The 16,063-nt window shown below is 40.3% G+C and overlaps 1 protein-coding gene across 1 annotated transcript; it reads right to left on the reverse strand.

The window, feature by feature from the left end:
• Positions 1–1,336: 1,336 nt before the first annotated feature.
• On the reverse strand, positions 1,337–14,713 carry LOC119732900 (brain-specific homeobox protein homolog). Its single transcript, XM_038206485.1, has 3 exons — positions 13,826–14,713; positions 3,565–3,971; positions 1,337–3,195 (listed from the first exon to the last, which is right to left on the reverse strand). The coding sequence occupies exons 1-3, from the start codon at positions 14,247–14,249 to the stop codon at positions 2,971–2,973; spliced, it is 1,056 nt and encodes a 351-aa protein (XP_038062413.1). The 5' UTR covers positions 14,250–14,713; the 3' UTR covers positions 1,337–2,970.
• Positions 14,714–16,063: the final 1,350 nt, after the last annotated feature.

Here is a 16,063-nt window from a genome sequence, read left to right on the forward strand (position 1 = left end):
GAGGTTTACCAATAAGGCATACTTTCAGTTTTTGGAGTCAAATGGTCATTGCTACTGTCATTACACACTCTAACAATTCTGAAAATAATAACCTATGCTTTTAAAGTCCTTTGTGGGGCGCTGTGGTCCAATGGTTACGGTGTTCGACTCATGTGCCGTGGTAAGTGGGTTCGAACCCTGACGGTGAAAATGGTGCTTGTGTTCTTGGGCAAGGCACTTTACTACGATTGCCTCTCTTTACCCAGGAGTATAAACGGGTTCCTGGGAAGCTAGATACCAAATTGCGCTGATCTCGAGCTGCTGCAGAAAACAAATGGTCTCAATAGGATGAACAGTGATTATAATTATAAAGCGATTTGAAACGTAAGGTGTAAGGCGCTATATAAGCACCACATTATTATTACATTATAAAAGGTGCAAACTACATCGTTGACAAACTTCACATTTAAACTTCTTCAATTTAGAGACATTTCATTTTAATAAATACATCCATGACACTGTGATTAACATTAATTAACAGAAATTCGAAACTTCTTGATAAATAATCGGCCGAAATGTGTCAGTGCATTGGTTCGAAAGAACAACTTTGTTACAGTCAACGTTTGTTTATTTACAGTTATTTGTTCCAAAAATCATGCAACTGTTATTACATTTAATGTGGAAATATTATAAATTGGATGTGTTTACACTAAGAACACGCTTGAAGGTTTACAGTGCAGTGTGGTACTCTGTTCGGTTGAACGTTTTGTTACGCTTTGAAAGCGTTGGGAAACGGTGCGAAATTTTTAAACTACGTTTACTTTTTCAGAGTGTGAACGCATTACACTTTAAACACACTGGACAAAGTGTGGAGACGTGACTTAGAACGCTGAAAGTTTACACTGTAACAAAACTGCTCAGTCACTTTAAGTCACTTTAATCTGTAAATTTCCTCATACTTCTTTTAAACGCAGTGTTTCGTTCAAAGTTCTTTTTCTAAAACGTTCGCATTTATAAAAAGCAAACGTTTTACAATGTAATATGTTTTTAGTGCGTGTTCAGAGAGTAGACAGGAAGTTGTGAACTCTGTTAACTGGACCGTTTATCCGAAGAAACTAAGTTATGTTAAACTATTCCGATTGGTAAAAAAAAAATGAACAGTGAATAAGAGGATTCTGAGTTTAAGCATATGCAACCTAGCTTCTTATCCACGTGTCATATATGCTTAGTTAAAACAGGTTAGGCATATAAGGGTGAAATAATCTCCCTTTTTAAACCAGATTTCCCTCAGCATTTTGCTTTTCTTTTTTCAATCTGGTTCGTTAGTAAAAACGTCATACACGTGCGAGCACCTCTGATTACTAGCGCCCATTGTCTAAACCTCAAAGTGCGTTAACTTCCGGTTCCATTCGTGCTATGCTATACCGTGTGAAGTACGTATGGTTAATAGTTGAGATGAAGATACACTAAAAAAAAAAAGGATTTTGCGACAGGTACAATTAGAAAAAAGGAACACTTGTTTTAATTGTTTTTTATTCAACAATTATCGCGCGTACCTATTTCCCGACCAACATCTCTATAACACCTGCCCTTTCATTTAAATGCTATAAATAATATCTCGTGGTTGGGAAGCGTTTATGAGGGTCCCACAGGGCTGGGCTATAATTCTCTTTGCACATTATGTCTTGTACTCTGGCTGACTGCCACTTGTGTGTTGGGCAGTGCTATCCTATAGGGTTACCCCTAACGCTAACGAATGGGCTAAATCACAGGCCCGTTGTGTAGACTTGCACTGATGCATGAAATACTTTAAAAAGAATAGCAATTCTGAATCTTTTGGATATAAGTTTCTAAACTCTAGGCTCAGCCTTACAACGTTTGCTTTGTCGTGTTTCTCAAGATTTTTTTTACTATGAAAACATGTCACATTGAAGGCCTAATACAGTTGTCATGGCGAGGACAAATAATTCAATTTGGTCAGCCAATAACTGTTAATACTGTAGTTTAATCTAATAGAGGGGGCCTGACATACTTCTGTGTGGCAGGTCACGACGCATGGCACAGCATCTGCGCATGTCTTAGTTCTATTGGTCCTCTGCGATTGCGCAAACTATGCTTTATTGTTGCACACAATACTTCTCCGAACTGACCAAATAATTAGGCTGGCCATTTCGTAAACCTAGGCTTCATTCTCAAGTTTTACTGTAAACCGCTCACTGTCTTTTAAGATTTCATAAGTATAATTCATTGCAACGGAGTTTTGCCATTCAATTGTTCTCAGGACAGATATAAAGGTGCAGCTGGAAACGAAGCCAGAGTTTGCGAAATGGCCAAGGACTCCAAGCAATGAAATTGAATAGGTTCTTTCTATCACACTACTTTACAAAATGAGTAAAAAAATAGGTAACAATTAAGTACAGGAAAAAACACAGTGCATTGACCATTCCGAAACCTTCTACAACAACGTGTCCATAATTTATACATTTAAAATATTTACAATTGCCTTGGCCTAGGCCGGACAGGTATTAATTTAATCAAATTTTAAGTAAGTAGAGCTACAAACGTGAGGAGTGGTATATGTATTTTTTTGGCAAAGAAATGCTGTTTTATTTATTATTAGTTTTTTGGCTAAGTTTTTACTCTGAGCTTGCGCAATTTTGTTGATGACTTCAATAAAAATGGAAAGTGTTGCCACCTAACGTGTTGAGAGTTTTCTAATCCGAGCTTAATTTGTCACGTGACACCAGTCTCGTGATGTTGATATGATGGCTGAACCTAACAAGGAATCGTGTCTATCAAACAGACTAGACTCAGTTGATTAATGCTAACATAGGCACAACCAACTATAAAGTTTAGTCACATATTCCTATTTTAATTGGATTTGACGCATTATCTTAGCATTTATGATTTTCTGTGAGTAAAAAGTTATCTTTCTGCTTATAAATATGAGCTCCTCAGAAACGATTACGCTGTGAATACTTCATCTTATCTTCATGAGGTTGCTGATTGCGTGAGGGCTTCCTCGATCTGCGCATGCGCGCCATCGGGGAAGTCACTCGACGATGATTGGCTGTAGCACGACGATGCGGGCGACGCAGGCGGTGACGAGGGCGGTGACGTCAGGGAGGACGGTGACGTCACGGCTTCGTGGAAATCGCTCTTCTTGGGTCGACCTTTGGGCTTTGTGGGCGCCTCTTGGCTACCACCTTGAAGAACCTGTAAAAACACACACAAACAGGATATATGCCATGAGAAAATATTGCCTGTAAAGAACCCCGTTGGTTTTGTACACAATTTCAAACTGGATTTTCGGCCAATTGTGGACACTCTTGTCTATTGTACCGGGTCCACTCTTGTTGCACACTGTTGTTGCACACTATTGAATAGATCCACTGTTTAATAGCGGGTCCACTATTAAATAGGTCCACCATTGAATAAGTATACTATCGAATAGGTACATTAGGAGGGCGCCATTTGCTTTGGGCAAGGGAAACATTCTCTTTGTAATAAACCAAATGAATATTAATAGCGCCCTCCAAGTATGTCTATGTCTAAGTATGTTTATTAGTGTCTTCATTTGCCTACCTGTTTTTTCCACTTCATCCTCCGATTCTGGTACCACGTCTTGACTTGTAACTGGCTCAGGCCCAGCGTGTCCGCCAACTCGAGTCGGTCCGGGGTCGAGAGGTACTTCTGCCGCTCGAAGCGCTTCTCCAGCCCCATGAGCTGCAGCTCCGTGAACACGGTGCGGCTCCGGCGGCACTTCTTGGCCGAGCGGCCCGGGGAGGCGCCGGCGGCCGGGTCGTGCGGCGCGCCACCCGGCGACTTGCCCCGCAGGTAGACCGGCACGGGCACGGGCACGCCGAGGTGCGAGAGAGACGCCGGGTGGTGACCGGGCGCGGAGCCGTAGACTCCCCCGGTCGCACTCAGGGAGTGGTGGTGGTGGTGGTGGTTGTGGTAGACGTTAGGGCTGAAATGGTGGTGGAGTGGATCTGGAAATAAATACATCAATCCTTTGTAAATCTATCAATCAATGTTTGTTCATGGAGTAAAAGTAGAAACTGCAAGGTGAAGGTAAAAAAGGTCCCATAGCCATTACTGGCCGTAGGGGCAGAGGGATGTTAGAGGTCCACTGTGTCTTGGCCGCGGCAAATGACTGGCGGTACCCATCTCCTTTCCTCTCGCTTTACTCTCGACAATAATTTGAGATAATAAGGAAAAACTGACATGTAAAGTTTATAAATGATTGTTTTCGAAACTATAACCATCGCTGAAAAAAGGCTTTTGTTGCACACTTTTTATATTTGATCCGTCGTTTTTGTGACTACATTTGTCTTACAGAGACTAAGAATGTGGACAATCTTTGCGTTTAATTTGGTAAAATAGCACATGATAGCACAAATAGCGTCGATCTTGGGCCAGTAAAACGTAAAACATAAAACACAATAAATTGTAAACTGTAAATTGTAAAAATTGTATATAATTGAAACAATGGACAGCCGGCAGTCACTGAAAACGAGAAACATAAAAAGAACTGACCGGAAGTGATCAATTGCTGCGGTTCGTGTTTCTAGTTAACGGTTTGTAAATTATATGGGTTGAAAGGAATCCTTGATTCTTTGTGAAAGGGCAGACCGCGTAAAAATAATGTCACTGTTTAAACTGCGGGTTTCGTTTAAACGTTTTTGAATATTTGTAAACGGATTTAGAAAAAACATGTTTAAACGTTTAAACGTGTAAATGTATGAACATCAACGAGTAACCCAAAAAAAATATCGAGGTTGGTTTACCAAACTGTTTCGACATCAAAGATTGCACTTTTGTTATGCTTTTGCGTAGCTGTTTACTTTACCGCGACCTTTTGCACTAAGGTCGCCCTTGCATGCCCTCGTGACTTCGTATGACAGTTGCACCAAATTACCGGTACAAGACCGCCTGTGTAACAAATAACATTTTCATCTCCGTTCCGCACAGAACGGTTTAGAAATTTCCACCCCAAAAATTGATCCAAGCCGACCCCTAACAGTTTATCTGGCTCCCTAAAAACGCATTATTGTCGGATACAATTCTCGTCCGGCCCATGGAAGAGCCATTAAAAAACAATAAATGCGACCGGCTGTCGAAAACCGACGATTGAAGAGGAAAAAAAGTCCGGAACCACGCTGGCTCGACGACCGACTAGCAAGTTGATTGGGAGACCACCGGGGGAAAAACAGCGCGCAGGGCCCGGCCGGCTTGCGGTCCCGACCCCGCTGAACGGTGGCGACGCGTGCTCGCTGTTTTCTGGCAGAGCCGAGGCGATTGCACCATTACTCCGGGTGAAACTGTAGTGCAAACTCTCCAGAGTGCTCCTGACCTACCAAGGCATCCGCACAATAAGGTCAACAGTTTTCCCGATAGAGGCGCGAGTAACATTTGGTACGAATTTCGGCAGAGCCGTGTCTGATTATTGGTTCCTCGTGGACAGTTTCAAAGCTTATTAGCAAACGTAGGCGGGGTGGTAGGAAGTTTGTCTGGCCTCGCAACAGTGCCCTGTCAATACGCGGCGATTTGCATTGACATGAACCACACTCTTAAAAAATATTTCCCACGAAACTTTACTCCTTAATTAACACAATCGATGGAATGCATTTTTTTTTACATTAATTAAAACCAGACCTTGCCGTGTTGTACAATCCCGTTGTATTCATTTTCAACTGCTAATAAGGGAATAAATGCGTGCTTGGGAGGTATTTAACGCTCTGTTTAAGACCGGTTGGAGTCTCGATGCTGATAATAACCCGAGCCAAAGACGATTGTAATCATCAGCATCCAGACCGGTCCAAGACAGAGTGTTTAATACCGACCAATTACATGTTTAGTTCCATTTATAAATTCCTTTAAAACAATCCTGGATCCATACCAAGATCTGGATCACTTCCCAAATCTAATCACTTGTACTTGTACCAAGGACCACCCCCATTTTTTTTAAAATACAAATCCGTCCATAACCTTGTGTGTTATCTTGTTAACAGACATACCAACCAACCAACTAACCATCATACTATCTGGTGAAAACATAACCTCTTTGGCAGAGGTAATAATATAGACAAGGCTCGGCCCCATCGTGAGGTAAAGGCCACACCGCGCTGTCGTCGTCTCGATAAGGCGACCCGCGTGGGGAGGGCTGGGCCCAATTATCGCCAACTCCCCGTGATGAACTACCATCCTGCGCGCGGTGGCGAGAGGGACAAACTAATAATTGGTCCCTCTCACAGAGATTGTCACATACAAACAGTTCCAGAAGGAGGAGATGTGGAATGTCGTGTGTCAATTTTGGCCCAGACATCAGCAGGAAATGGTAAGCTGATACGGGTTTAATAATTATCCGTAGAAGTGCTAAGCGACTGCGAGCCAAGATGCTTAGATTGTTTGACGGATTAATTCCCCCTGTAGGTATGCAGCAAGGGTCTATCATGCATCGGTGATGATTTAGTAAGCCCATACAAGCTAGCCTAAGAAACATTGATCATTGTATTGGTTTAATGCGATCAGTTAAGCTAATAAGCCATTTAAAAAAAAAATTAACTGAGCAAAAAGTGTTTGGTGTTTTTTTGGGTTGTTGTTGTTGTTGTTTTTACTTCGGAGAGTATATATGATTTCACATGTTATTTAACAATGGTCATTTCTGGGTAAAAGAAGATAAGCGTAAATAATGAAAACCATATCCTTCTTTTTTATGATTTCATTTCTAGTTCAATATGATTTACATTGAAATGGTTGAATTCTCCTCGTATTTGTGACGGAGCAAGGACGAAATAAATCAACGTCTCGCCTTTTCGCAGAACTGTCGTCGCAGAACGACTGATAATTTTCTGGAATTGGTTTCAGAAAATATTGACATTTCACTTATTTAAAAATATAACTTCACATAGCGTTGTGTTTATTGCGAGGTTATCGTGTACTCGTTTTGCCGTTCAAGAATACAGTATTCCAGTGGTGTCTAAGCGCTGAAAAGTTGACCCTGGAAGAGTTCACTTGAAACAAACAGTTTTCCGATAATGCTGAGCAGCAGCGGGCGCTGCCGGGGCAGCTCCGCCGTGCACTTAGCGCTCCACGCCCGCGTGCTGTGCCGGCAGGCGGGGCGCTCATACCAAAGCCACTCCATTAAAATTGCTGCCGAATCGAACCCCCGACTGGCAGGGAATGTGTGTACGGGCATCCGATCCAGTATGAATTCGATTAATGTGTCTTAATGGAGGAAGCTATTTATGCTGATGTTAATGTTTCCGTTTCATCAGATAACCCGCATGCCTTCATTTTAATTGGGCTTTGGCCCAATTTTTACATGCAACTTCAAATGCCTGTCCATTCAAAACAAAAATAGGCCTACATTTCCAATTTAAGTCATCATTAGTTGAAGTGATACGTTGATATGTGCGACCCAAAATACCCATGAGTATTTGGCCTTAAGCTAAATGTTGCACGACGTAAATCACTAGAAACAGTCAAAACATTTAGCAACACATTACACGTTTCTGCATATTATTCAGATAACAGACAAATACAAATAATAATACCGGAGCCTTATATAGCGCATGTATCTACCAACAGTTAGGTACACAAGGTGCCGGAAATTATGTTTATTATTAGAAACAGGTGAATGAAGTGAGAAATATGAAACCCATTATGTAGCACCTTTATAATGCGTGCTATATAATGAAGCGATCAGCACACTCTGCCTTTTTTTACTGAAATATAATTAACCACCGATACTCATTTTTAAAAATCTGGTAAATATTATAGTCCGAGGAACATTTTCCAAAATAGTTTACATACAATTAGAGGGTGCATATACTTATTTTCTTTTGCGCAGCACAACGTTGCAACGCGTTGGTGTTCTTTTTTATAGCATGGTTGTTTCAAAAACACTTTTCGAATTTTCAAATTAAAAAAGTATCAATGATAATAATACGTTTTTTTTCAACAAACAGATCTGCCCTGACAACACTTAACTCTCTGAGCGGACTGACTTTGGCATGTATGGCCCTGCATTGACTGCATGCATTTATAAGATTGTGGTATAATACTATCAAGATGACTAGGAACACATATTGTGCATCTTTCTACTCTTCTTAAATGTATACAAACTATTTAACATTACTTTTTTGTTATTTTTATTGAAAAGTGCACTTCTTTAAACATTTAAAAGCTTGCATACTTTTTTTGGACAACGGAGGGCGCTGTTGCTGACAAATTGTGAATTGTGAACCAAAATGAATTCATTGAAACATCTATGAGAAAAGGTTGCTCACTGGCTTACTTCTGACACAACAAGTAATCAACAAAGAAAACAAATTTACAACAGCAAAATATACAAAATTCTGGCAATTTTTGGTGCAGAAATATCTGTAACAGAGGTTTCTGCATGAAATGACGTCACATGTTTATTCACGAATATGTAAATTCTCATTAGCATACAAACCAACCAGGCACCAAAATCCCCTAGAAAATGGCAAAACGAAATTGAAAACAAAATGTATAAAATGGCACACTGAATGTACATATTCAATGATTGCATGAAATTACATTTACATTTCATTGGCCCTTTAAACGTTGATCTAGTCCAATCCCATTCTTTTGATCAGAGGTTGTCAGAACCGATATTATGGTCCTTACTAAACAACCTTTCAGTTTTGTAAAATAAAGCTAAAACCTTAGAAAGCGAACTGGACTTGTTCATAGTCTTATCTGACTGCCCTGTATTGTGGTAAGACCAAAAATATCCCAGCCAAAGCGGTTTACCCAATAAATTCTAAGAACTCACAATCATCCGATTTTTTTTCTCTTCTTTTAAATTCCCTTTCTTTCTTTTTCTTTTACCAAAATGGCATACCGGAAAGTATGGATAATTTTCACCAAGTACAATAGCCCAGGGCTTTTTGACAAAACACGTGCAGGAACGCGTATTAATATATCGCTATGATAATATAAAATATCTATTTTGAGACATTATTTCAACGGTTTTTCCCCGCATTCACTGGTGAAAATATTCTTCCCTGAGGTGTACACGGTGTACATTTGTTTTTACTGGTTTTGAGAAATGAACTGGGCAGTGTAGGGTCAGTTGAAGCTATCTTAAAGGTATAGTGTATGTGCTATTTTCGATGCTTCACTTAAAGCAGTATTATACAGCATGAAATATCGCCGAAAAAAATACGTGTTTTGGATTGTTTACTTATACTCATTAACATGTCTTGTTGAAAGGAAACTAACGTTATGTCTAAGCATTCGCGAGAAAGACCCCTGGTTGTTTACATCGGACACGACGGAGTACGCATACGTTTTTCATGTCGTTTTCATTCACGATACGTTAAGCGTTGTGTGTGTCCCATAAATGCCACACAGCACCGATACATTCCAAACACGTTTGTTGTTTCTTACGCGTCCGCAGAAGGCGAAAACTGCGCGGCTGGAATCACAACTCGCACCGAACAGCTCGATTTTTCGGAACAAATTGTGACCGCCATTTAAACTGCGTCTTGTAGCCCAAATGGGCGCGTTCCAGGCAGTTATGCCCCCTTTAAACTGAATATATGCTTGTTTAGTCTGTCGGCATGACGTTACAAAGGTAGTTGCAAACTTATTAATGGCAAAAGATACGGCTGCTTCATTTAGCACCAGATATGTCTCTACCGGCCCTAGTTGCAACTGTAACAACACTGCAGTGTCTGATTTCATGTTCACACGTAATGCAAGCCTGTGGGAATATTTATATGCAACAGTAGTTTCTGTTTTGTTTTCGATCCCGATTATTCACCCAAACTTCTCATCTTGCCAGATTTGTAGGTAAAGAGATCGCGTGACACGATGACAAACGTTTGAGTATAAAACCAACCGATTATTCATCATATTGAAGTTTCAATGCTGTGTATTTCGTGTATTTCAAGTTTCACTTACTGCAGCAACTGCCTCGAGTCAAAGGAAAAGTATACAATCGCCCTTGCAGAAATCATAAGTCTTGAAGTTAACTGGCTAAATGGGTGGATGATCATTTGTGTAGTTAAAATATTAAAATGGGATCATACTGCCCCTTTTTGAGATGAACACTTCACTCTAGTTTTATCAGTCTAGTTTTATCGTCGTTGATTTGTATAGCTGAAATTAATCCACTTTTCTTTATGTCTTTAGTATTTTAATGATGTTCTTATTAATGATATGATTTTCTAATTGAAACTGTAAAGTTGACGCGTTTAATACCATTTAATTTAAAATCAAAATTGTGTACGTAATTATTTGTAACCGTTTGATATTTGAATTTCATTATCTCGTGTTAAGCTAAATTTAAGCATCTAATGTGATTTTAAAGGTACTGCTTCCATTTTTAAACTCTCCCCTTTGAACAATTATACCTTTTTGAAAATAGTAAATTCACTAATTAAGTGTTTTTACAATTTCTCTATCATGCAAAGCCTCACGTCGCTTTTACAATCATAATCTGCCAGTTGATGTAATCAACCCAACCTGTATTGTATTACAATTCAATTCAAATGTGTCGCAAATTGTGATAGATTCCAGATTAACCTGCACACTTGAATTAATGACATGAAGAAATTTGATTAACCTTTTTTTTTTTGGTTAACCGATTTTATTTTAACCAGTCAAAACGTCCGTATGTAATTGACCGAAATTGGGAATCAAATGGCTTCTGTGATTGGTCCGATTGCGCTCCAACTGCGCCTGGCTGCATCTTTGAATGTCACTTGATTGGTTCAAGTTCGCGTCGCGCGGCTGAAAACCTCCCCTCAATTATTTCAGGTGTGTCGTGTTCGCATTTTATCAATTCTTACTACATATTAACTGAAAAAAGTCACCGAGCTACGGAAGTACCTGGGCAATTCAGCGTGATTTCAGCCGCTTTGCCCCCGAACTTTCTCCATCTTCAAAGGCCCGCCGCCCAGTCATCGCCTCGCGCGGCACGAGACAACCCGGGGTTATTTTATCGCCGAAATCGATCCTGATTAAAAATAAAACAATCACAACAATAGCACCCGCACCACACCGGTGTGCCCTGCATTGTTTCACGGACGCCATTGTCACGCGTGCTCGCAGCGCTAATGAGATTAATTAGTCATTGTTTTTAGGACGCGTGGCAGGAGGTTCAGACAATGAAACACCTGTGGAAGTTGGCTTGGGGCCAAGTCCAAATACAGCGCTCCCCGATGGAGTTAAATAATCAATATTTCTGACCAGTCCGGATCTGGAACTTTTCCAAGAACAAAAAGACAGGTGCGAGCAGTGTAACTGACCAATCAGACAATGGCATCAAAAGAATAGAGTAATGCATTGTGATATATTCGATACAAAGGCGGGACTTGCTCTCGCCACTTCCAGGTGACAAAATTTAACAAGCCTCTATATCTTGTTAAATTAGCAGTATATGACTTGCAAAATTGGCTGGCGGCCTTTGAACAAAGACACTGACGGGCTGCCAAAATAGAGCTTATAAGCTCAGTTGGTAGAGAACCGGTGCAGTATATTTCTAAAGACGCAGGTTAAGTAGCAACTAAAGCCAATTATACCTTTCAACTCATTTCATTAAATTTTGACCCATTTTTTTTCTCATTCTGAATTATTTGAAATTTGCGCTTTGATACTTAGGTAATTTCGATTTGGAATTCGACCGAATGTGGACAGCAAAGTTCAATTTTTCACGTACATGTACATTTCCGACATTTCTCATTATATTCTCTACTGAGTTTCGAGATGATTCCCCACTCAATTCTTTTTTTGAGACCATAATTTCCAAAACTAAATAATGAGAAGAAAATAAGTTTGAACTTTAAACACAAGGGAATAAACAGAGCCAAAACAAACCTCTAAATCAAAAGAAACATGCAGAAGTTACTTCGTGGGCAAAAATTGTTCTTTGTAAAAATGCAACGAGGCATTGAACGCTTTGAATGTGATTCTTGCGAGAGCGCGGATAACAATTAGACTCATTCGCAGAATCGTATCACAGTAGCACGTAGCCTACTTCACCTTAAGCAACGGCGGTGTATAATAATGTTGGCAATGTTTTAATGGATTCATTCTAAACTAATAAATGATTACAGAGTCCTTAAATGCCGTCCTAACATGTATGTTTATGTTACAAGTCATAGTCGCCCGCAGAAAAGGAAATAATGAAACATCTTAATTTGCGTACGCCAATTTCTTTATTGCTTTTCAAAAACGCGGTGCTTTAGCGTACGTTTGAATCAGTATCAGATTAGTATAATCCTTTTGGATGAGATAGTCTTATAACTTCTCAAGCAAGATGTCGCAAGTTATATCATAGGCAATATTTATGAGTGCTTGCAAACATGATACAAATAGGGACACCCAATGCGTGCAATACTTTGCACTGGAATGCAATACTTTGAAATGTTTGATTTTGCCTCAGTTGCTTATAGTATCTGAGGTTATTTGTAAAATTTAAATATTTATGAATAACACGATTGAGACAAATGTTACATTATCACATTCCCCTTTCGCACCTCCGAATGTATGATTGAGCCCTCTACAAATTGGAGGGCGGAAAGGTCATCATTGTGATAACTGTTTCCATGCTGTTCAATGTCGCCTGTATTCTTGGCCTTAAAAGGAAAAAACGGAGAATGGCTTTCGATGAATGTGCACCGTTCTGGAATCATACCAATAACGAATCATGACACTTCGCCACATGGGACGCTCAAGTAACATCGGATCCAAGGACGTATTTTTTCTTCTTCCCAAGATAATAGTTATACTTATATTATGCTGCTGTTCAATATCCTTACAATCACTAGTCACAGTTTGAACTCTCGTCTTTTCGTTGTGAAAAGTGGATAAGCATGAATATTTTTTTGCACCGAAACATCATGTTTAAAGAAAACCTCGTCCTCGCGTATGGTTGGAATAACCGAAAAAAATAGAATGAACGAAAAAATCGAAAGAAGATGAGATCACGGGGGAAAAAGATTTAGTGGACAATAATTTCAAATATATTCTTAATCGCATTGCTTGGTTTATAAAGTCATTGAGAAGTATAATTAGTGGTATTTAATTAGCCACATGGTGTTCAAAAGTAGGAAATCAAATCGCCCAGACGGTCTTAAAAATGATGGCAACAACGTAATGCAGATGAATGATTTCGGTGCCGCATTCTTCATTACTTTTTTTTCTTCAATAATTTCCTTTCTTTATAATTGCTCTTTGCATTTAAGAAACTACGGAAGGGAGACTCAAGGTTATTTTCACTCTTTTTGAGCTGAAATATGGGAGGCAGTCTCGTAAGGATGTAAGCAGTTATTAGTTCATGGAAAAATGAAACAAATAATACATGGAGAGTGATAGATAAAGACTCTCTTTTTTTTTTAAAAATTGAGATGCAAAACCGCACAGTGAAATTGATGTTCTCAAGGCGGAATAATTTAACGTGCTGTTTAGCAACAGTACATTCTTTAATATAAGTGAACGTTTTGATAATTCGGTAGATTACTTTTTGGAGAAATGCAAAGGGACGGCATCATATACGGGCATGTTAAAATCCTATCACTCTTAGCTTCGTTTGCGTGAATAATCTTTGAATTCGTACTTTTTATAATTTTTAATTTTCAGACTAAGTCTAGTTGTAGATTCGTTCTTTGTTAACACCTGTGAATTCTTCCTTATTACAGCTTTCTAACGAAATGTCGAGTTAACACATCTTCTGCTTGTTTTGTTTTAGAGAATGACACTTTTCATAGTGCGGGCCTGTCAATAATCAAATAATTTACAATTGTGTTTTAGAACAAATTAGAAAAAAAATCATCATTCTTTTCAAAATGAAGGATCGTTTATTTACCATTAAGACGAAAGAACGTTCTGGCTGCCGATGTTTGAAGTAACCTGGAAGATAGAATGCACTTGGCCGCGTCTGATGTCGATGTCCCGCCGTGTTTTTGCGCGTTCTCCCGTCGACCTTTCCTCCCGTCCCCGCTGCTGCTCACTCCCTGCTCCGCGGACGGCGAGTGTTGCAAGATGTCCTCGATGGAAAACCCGGTCTTTTTTGCCGTGGCTGCGCCGGCTGACGATACGGGGAGGAGTAGGGGAGCTGACGGCGGCGATGTCCGCTGTGCCGCGGTGGATTGCCTCGTTAGCCCGACCGGGAGCGAGCCTGGGTAGGCCGCGGGCAAAAGGAGCGGATTCCCCCGTGCCGTGTCCATCAGAGCCACGCCAAATGGTCCCGCCCGGCCTGTAAAGTCGTACATACTTGCCACAGCGTTCATATCACTAGCACTATGCGTCCTTCCTAAAGTCTAGTCCTTCACAAAACTCCGATATTATCAAAAGAATAGCAGCAACCGATGCCTGAAATCTGGCAAAGTGCGCGGTTGTTGTTAAACTTTACATCTAGGAGAACTTTCGAAGGGGTTTTAATCAGGTGATTGCACAAGTTCTGAAATTGGTCCTCCTGACAATTATTATGCCCACAGGGAATGATTGATCATTTTCATGTGAGAGGCTCACAAGATAAAATCTGAAACTGCGAACATCTCGAAACAGAATGTGAACTGTTTTTGGAGAGTTAACGGTTCAGTTTAAAAGTCAGCGAGCTTCACTTGTTACCAAAGGTTCAGTTTTACACTGAGTTAGGTGGTGTAGAGCGCGTGTGTTGAGTTGCTGGTCTGCAATGCACGGCTGAGAAAAGGAGCAGCCTGCCTCAACAGTCGCAAACTGAATGCAAAAGACCCCCGCGGATCTGAGAGCAACACTCAACACTTAACCGCACCGATTACCAACCTGAATTGGAGTCTAAGCGGTCAATTTGCCAAAACCTGCTAAGCACTTCATCCCACAACCTAGATCTGCTTAGCGCGTAGGTGCATGCTCGCCGTGTTGGTCAATCAGTGCAGCTAGCCTCTGTACGCTAAGCGAGAATTCTGTAAGCTGGTTATCCCGTGGTGGGCCGGCCGCGGTGACCGCACTAACACACCAATCAGAGGAGCAATGATCGGCTACTTATCCACCCTGGTGACCAGGCCCGTGTTTATCCTGGTGCCATGGTCGAAGCTTAAAGGAGAACTCCCTGCGGTTATACTTCATTACTCTAGCTTTGCACCTGCAAGAAATGCAACGTTGGCGGCGCGCTCCATATAACGAGTTGAATTCTTTGCAGCGTCAGTAGGTTTTGAAGTTAACCAATCATACGATGACTTCCTCAGGAGGCCATCGTTTGGGACATACTTTTTATTCAATAATCTTTTGTGTGCAAAGTTTTGAATTCAATGGGATCTTCGATAATGTCTTCGATAAATTGTCCAGTAGCAAAAAGAAACCTGTTCCTTTAATTTAACAAAAAAAAATGCTTCATGACGTCATCATTCTATCAATTTACTTCCCGCGTACTAGCAAATTTTTTGTATTTGAAGTTACATTTCTTGACAATCTCTTCTGTACGTGTATTTCAAAAGTTGTATTTTGATGGCGTCAAATACTTTCATAATTTAAATAAAAATTATAAGAACAGAAAATAGCCCCAAAATGAAAGTAAAGTTTGGTGAAAGTTTTTGCTTGTTTTTGGTTTTGTTTGCCGTAGCTGTTTTAGCTTACATAATTTGCGTTATTATGTTGATTTCATGTCATTGTTTCGTGTGACAGGTTTTGTTTCAATTTGTTATTTATTTGTTTCACTTTTTTGTCTTGTCTATATTTATTTATAATCAACTGCCATTTCAGCTGGAGCTTGCAAGGGCAGTCTCTGACTGGAAATAAAATCTTAAATGAAAATCCTTTAAGTGCCAAAATAGCGACTTACACCTAAAAGGTTACGAGCTTCACGGGGCGGGTCTATCGGTCCCAGTGTGTTTTTACAGGTGGGAAGCGTCAAGCCGGGGCGGGCCGGGTAGTACGCTTAGACCGGCCCGCTAAAGAGTCGACTCCGTGGGACAAGGGCCGTATCGATAGCCGCTGAACGCCGTAGGGGATGCATGGCTTAGAAACAGTTGACATATCCTAGGATCAGGGTTGTAGTATAGTTCATCACAAGCAAATCACAAGTTCAGTCGCAAGAACTTGGGAATGAAAGTAATGTCTTTGTCTA

The sequence above is a fragment of the Patiria miniata genome, unplaced genomic scaffold (genome assembly GCF_015706575.1).
Source record: "Patiria miniata isolate m_02_andy unplaced genomic scaffold, ASM1570657v1 HiC_scaffold_25, whole genome shotgun sequence".
NCBI lineage: Eukaryota > Metazoa > Echinodermata > Asteroidea > Valvatida > Asterinidae > Patiria > Patiria miniata.

What these genes read in the sequence shown, in the direction of transcription:
- LOC119732900 (XM_038206485.1), bottom strand. Translation starts at nt 14,249, where the DNA reads ATGAACGCTGTGGCAAGTATGTACGACTTTACAGGCCGGGCGGGACCA. An exon ending in AACGTTCTTTCGTCTTAATG is followed by an intron (nt 3,972 to 13,825) that starts GTAAATAAACGA and finishes ATTTATTTCCAG; the next exon opens with ATCCACTCCACCACCATTTC. An exon ending in GGATGAAGTGGAAAAAACAG is followed by an intron (nt 3,196 to 3,564) that starts GTAGGCAAATGA and finishes GTGTTTTTACAG; the next exon opens with GTTCTTCAAGGTGGTAGCCA.